The 6,000-nt window shown below is 51.6% G+C and overlaps 1 protein-coding gene across 1 annotated transcript in view; it reads right to left on the bottom strand.

Annotated features, from left to right (window-relative positions):
• Nucleotides 1-264: 264 nt before the first annotated feature.
• LOC131208059 (uncharacterized) overlaps nucleotides 265-6,000 on the bottom strand; it is a 62,206-nt gene continuing 56,470 nt past the window's right edge. Inside the window, exons 3-6 of the mRNA XM_058200703.1 lie at nucleotides 1,450-2,045; nucleotides 1,018-1,373; nucleotides 480-952; nucleotides 265-417 (exon numbers count right to left, since the gene is read on the bottom strand). Coding sequence (XP_058056686.1) covers nucleotides 265-417; nucleotides 480-952; nucleotides 1,018-1,373; nucleotides 1,450-2,045 — 1,578 coding nt within the window. The remainder of the gene's footprint in view (nucleotides 418-479; nucleotides 953-1,017; nucleotides 1,374-1,449; nucleotides 2,046-6,000) is intronic.

The following is a 6,000-nucleotide window of genomic DNA, read 5'->3' as shown; positions in this document are numbered from 1 at the left end:
ATACTTGTGCGTTGAACGGATCGGTTGGTAGCGCCTCGTGTGGCGTGGCTACGATAATTCTGTGCGTTGAGAAATGGGCTCTCCAACGACGCTGCGTGTCCAATACTGACCACATTAACCTGCTCTAGAGCTGAACACTAAAGACACTATGGACACACCGGCCAGGCCAGGACAGGCGCTTGGAAGTGCGTAGCGGCAACGAACGTCGGCGCAGAACCGGTCCCTTAAATACTATACTAAATACTCTACGTGGGTACCCATGTCTCATCGATTGATCGTCAGCGTTCGCACGTAACGCGGGTCCATCTCCTCGAGATCGCGGCCCTTCGTTTCCGGTACGACCATGATGACGAAGAACAGCCCCACGCACGATATGCACGCGTACAGCCAGAACGTTCCATGCAACCCAAGAAAGCTCTACGGAAGGCAGAAGGTGTCATTAGTAAAAATCTTTATACAGCCGTGCGGTAGCCACTTACTTGAAAGTCCACGAATGTTTTGACACTGAGAAACGCACAGAAGTAGCTGAAGCTGGTGGCGATCGAGCTCCCGATGGCACGGTACTCGAGTGGGAACAGTTCACCAACCAGCAGCCAGGATATGGGCGAAATGCCCAGCGCAAAGGCCACCGTGAAGACGAGCACGCACAGCAGCGGTATCCAGTCGTTCTGCCCATTGGCAACGCTCACGTCCGTCAGGCCACTTTCGGCCAGCAGCATTCTGCTCGTTTCCCCGTAGTAAACGCACGACCCGAACCCGGCCAGGGCTAGCGACATGAAGATACTGCTCAAAATCAACAACGGAATACGACCGACCGTATCGATCAGCAAACCGGACAGCATCGACGCCAGGAGCTGCACGAAGCCGACCGCAATGGCGGCCCCGTGAGGGTTCATGCCGGCGAACGTTTTCCGGAAGATCGTCACGGCGTAGAAGTTGAAAGAACTGGCACCTGCATCAAGAGTGATCGAGAAGTTAGACGATGCCGCAGAACCGGCGGGCGATAGTCGGACCTACCCGTGAATCGCTGAAATATCATCAACCCGCACGTGATGAGAATCGGTTTAACGAGGCGAACGTTACGCAGCACAGACTTCACGTTCGACACTAGCGCTTCGAAGGACACCATCTCCAGGTACTGACGCAGACCGCGACGTTGGGCGGCGAACGGTAAGTTGGGCTGCGCCGTGCTAGCCTCTGCAGCCGATAGTCCATTGCCCACCGGAATACCGTTGCTGCTAGCTGCTGCGGTCGCACCCGACGACGGTGTCATCCGGTTCAGCAAATTCATCCTCGTCGTCCGTACGTTCGATCGGATCGTGTCGAGCTCTAGCTCCACATTCTTGTGCGGTCCTCGCAACCATTGCAGTGAGCTGGAAGCGTGTAACTGAGTGTGAGTGTGTTTCTAGGTGTTTCTCCCGGCCTCCCAGCCCATCCCGGATCGCTTACCGGTGTGCCTCTTCGTCGCAACCCCTTAACACTAGGAAGCTCGGTGTTTCCGGTATGTAGATCACAGATATGAAGAGCATGATCGGGGCCATCGCGATCAGCATCGCCAGCTGGCGCCAGTCCAGGTACGCCCCGAGCAGGTACGAGATCAGCATCCCGAAGTGGCCCGCAATCTTCTGGATGGCGCTCAGGAACCCCCGGATGTCGGGAGACGCTATCTCGCTGACGTACACCTGTGCCACTGACGACACGATCGCACAGCAGAACCCACCGACGAACGCGGTAAAAAACATGGTTTCGACCGATTTCGCGAACATGGTCAGTATCCAGGAGATGGAGAACGGCAGTGACATGAGCGTGAGGACCCGCTTGCGTCCGAACTGCATGGCCAGCCCGCCGAACATACCGCCGAACAGGGCCCCCAGCAGCGACAGACTCGCTATCCAGCTGACCTGCTGGTCGTTGACGGAGAAGTGCGTGTAGTTGCCCCGCTTGACGTTCTGGAGCTCCTGCAGGTTGTCGATGGCCGGACTGGAGTACCCCTTGCCGAGACCGGCCGCCAGCGGCCCCAGTGAAACGGCCAGGGCGGCAATAATCTAACGGAGAAAAGTCGGAAAAATGTGCATTATTTTCAAGCGCCTACGAGGTATGCAATTCAATGACACGTGGCAAGTGGCCGAGCGGACGAAAAAAACCGAGGCGGGTGAAGAGTTTTTTTTACTCCTTCCCAAGAGAAAGGTGGCGCCTAGTTTTCGGTGCGCACAAAACGGTTTGAACGGAACAACAACGGGTGTTTTGTTTCGCTGCACAGCAATTTGGCGCCGCGACCACGACGCCCGAAACCCCTCATTATGATGGAAATGTCGATGATCAATCAAACACCCGGTGCCCGGTGTTTTTTGTTGCTGCTTCCAATTATCATCCTTTGGCAGTGACACGTGGGCACCGATGAAAAGAGTGCCATACTGGTTGGCTGGCTGGCTGGCTGGCCGGCGATTGTTCCGAGTGCACCGGAAACAAAGAGCACCGAAGGGGCCATCGCAGCATCGTGGATGAACAATTCTATTGTGTTGGGCGCCACATTGGCCACATTGCAATCGCAATCGCCGTGATTATGCGTTATGATTGCAATCGTACACGCGAGGCGTAGGATTGTGCTCCGAGCCGTACGAAATGGGCCATCGGGCGCATATTAAGGGCGCCCGAAGCGATGCTGAGAGCCTCACACATTTGCATGCCTTCCGCCGGTGATGATGTGTTTTATGCATCGTCATTTGCATCACGATGCGTTGTTGTGAAAGGTAATTTTCTGTTCCAGCACGAAAAGGGCTTTCTACTTAATCGACATATTTTCAATTGGACTGGTTTGTGGACATTAACATACAATGTTTTTTTCATGCTCCATTCTTTACTTTTAATCAACTGCAATGTAGCTAATCCTCGGCGCTCCGAGATTATCGTCAATGGCCAATCATTAGAACGGAGGAGTACGGTGCGAAGCACAACCGCCTTCAGCTTATTTTCTTAGTGCTGATCGAAGACGATCGTTGATCGGGTCGTGCACCCACCCGTTGCAGCCCTCCAACAAATTACGGCCAATTATAGAAAGTACACAGTTTAACTTTAATTGGAAAACCGATTTGGTTTATCGCTATCGCTGGGCGTTTGACAGAAACAGTCGTTCGTGTGGGACGATAGGCCGGGCCGGTTCTAGACGCGTCCGTCGATTGCGCAGAATGATCAGCGAACTGGCCACACCAACCAACGGGGGCCAACGGGTGCCAACGATTGAGGGTGTGTTTTTGATTTATGCTCGTGTCATGTACCCCATGCCGACGACATGTTTAATGCTGTGTGCTGGTGGTAGATAAAAAAAACATGTGGCATGTGGCGAAACGCAACCAATCTGCGACCATCTTGTGCGATGGACGATCTTGTGCTAGGCCCAACCAATTCCAGCGAGGAGCAATGGAATGGCCGTTGCGGATAGTTTCTTATCAGTCAAGTCTGACACTGCGTTGGAAACCTGTTTCCAGCGCACTCGAGGCCATTGAGTAAATTGACCACCGTTTGACATTTTCCATCGGGAAACTATTGTAACTAATCTTGTTCACTTTTCAACCCTCTAGTGGTTCCCTTCAATTAGCGGTTGGTGGCAGAATTTACGCAGTGCAGAAAGCTGTCGTCAACGTGTGGGTCGTTTGGAGTTTAGTTATTTTATTCCTATCCGACAAGCGTATTGTCATATTTTAAGCAGTTTACGATCAACAGAAGCATGGTACGTCCACCAAAGGAAGTTTTATCGATCTCCAGCAATCTTCAACGGTTTAAGAAGCTTCCTTTACGCAGTCAAATTAAGCTACAATTCAGTAGATTACGAATGCACGAAGCTACCTGCAAGGTAAACAACTATCTTAAGATGGAGAGACATTAAAGGTTTAGTTGACGATCGCAAGCCTTACGATCAAGTGATCTTTAAGAATGTCCGGCAGTAGCAATCGGTTATTGTTGTAAATTTTACCCACCACATATTTTAGTATTATATTTTCTTACACTCATCCTGCAAAGGGAGTTGAATGTAGCTTTAGTACCACTCGATTACGATCGCTTTATACCATGTTTATTGGCCATTCTGGAATAATCCCAAACGCCTCAAGATAAATTAAGAGTAGGGAAAGAGTCGCCAGAGACAGAAACTTATTCGGTCCGTCACACTGGACTGGAGGAACAAGTAAAGTGGAGCGAAGCCATCTCGACCGATTCCCAATTCTCTTCGCTTGGTGTGGGAAGTGGCCAGAACGCGACTCGAATCGCGAGTGGCTGGCATTCCAATCGTTCCGCAATCTCACCAGACACTCCGAATGTCCTGTGGCTCCCCGGCACGTCCGCCTGTCAGCTGTCGTCTGGGCCAACCGTCCGTGCGGTGACAAAGTCATCCGCTTTGGCGGGCGATAACGATGCGCACATGAAATATGTTCGATATGAAAACCTCCATTAAATACTAATTAGCTTCCCATAACCCGCCGGTCGCGCCAGAACGGCGTGGCGTCTGGCGTGGAGTGGCAATCGGTTCTCGGACCACCGCCAGCAGTTGTGCCCGGCGACGGCTTTAATTAAACTGCACGTCTTAATCCGCGACACCATGAGGCGATGAAAACCGGACAAAACCAGCGCGCGACAGCAAGCGCCTGCGCTCTGTCGGAGTGGCCATTGCGCCGGCTGCTGACAGCTCCACGGTAGTCCGTGGTGCACCTGGACAGCATTGCATAAATTATATGGTCGGAATTTCATTGCCCGTGGTCAGGGGCACCGTGGCCAGACGCAGGTCCCAAGGCGTGCGTGCGGCGTTTTATGACGACAGTGCTGTGCCGCTAATGAAAGCTACGCTGCAGTTTCCCAAGATACCGCACCCGAACCTTCGGTATGTAGTTTGGCTGGATTTTATGACCCCCGCCCGTCGAACGGGTCTGGTGTGGTAGTCGCTGGCCGGTCGCATTCTTTTCCGATTCGCGAGATTCGACCAAACCGATTTGTGTATAATTTATGCATCCGATTGGCGTGCGAATCTTCGTTTCGTTCGCCCATCCGAAAGGAGGGAGCCTGTTTTTCGTTAATCCACTGATTTGATCTGCGCATTTTTGTGGTGCTTTCGGGTTTGTTTTTCGGCTCAGTGATTTAATTATGCCGGCTACCGGAATGTCTGCCTGGTTAGGGTCGGGTATTAGATTAGATGGCAAAGGATCGACCAAACACCTTATTTTTTAATCGATTCCAAACCGACAGGCCAAATCGCATAAACCTGTCCGGGTACGATAGGAAAACATCGCCAAGATTGCCCAACCACGGGCTGCAAAATGTAAAACGTTCGGATGAAGGCGATTGAACAGCCACCGGATTGGGTGTAATCGGTAATCACAGGTTTACGAGCGATTTATGCTCACGCCTCCGGGAGTTGTCCGTCAAAGCCCGGGCGTACGATATGAATTCAATTACAGTCGGTTCGCTCGATCGCCTCGAGGAAGTGCCACCAACCGGGGCCGGGCACATTTCGCGTTCGTGAGCAACGTGAAGGCGAACGCCCCGAGACGGCTTGTAAACGTAAATGGAAATAAATGCAAAACGGAGCCGGTTATTAAATTTGAGACATTAGCCCGTCTAAAGTGCTGATGAAATGGTCATTTGCTCACCTGTGTGTTTGCTTTTGCTAATAACTACACGTCACCCCCGGGAGGGGGCGCGGTTCACATTACGTGACACGGTGTGCAGTGAGGAACACTTTAAGGACATTCAGCGCCACGATAGCTCATTCGTAGGGGCTATGGAACACCAGCTTGCCGAGGAGTATGGCATCGGTACGGTTATAAGTTTATATGTTTCGATTTTTTTTGCTTTCGTTCTTAAACTTAAAAGTGAATAATTCATAGCAAAGGCGCCGAACCGCAGATGTCACTGAATTTACCTCTGAAACATTTCGGTTGAAATATTGCACATTGAGCTCGCAGTATGTTGTCCTGTGATTTTCGGTGTATTTGAGTGCGAACTTTTCCATCA

This window comes from Anopheles bellator, chromosome 2, assembly GCF_943735745.2.
Source record: "Anopheles bellator chromosome 2, idAnoBellAS_SP24_06.2, whole genome shotgun sequence".
Lineage (NCBI taxonomy): Eukaryota > Metazoa > Arthropoda > Insecta > Diptera > Culicidae > Anopheles > Anopheles bellator.
The sequence above is the reverse complement of the archived record's forward strand: the minus strand, read 5'-3'. Positions and strand labels throughout refer to the sequence as shown.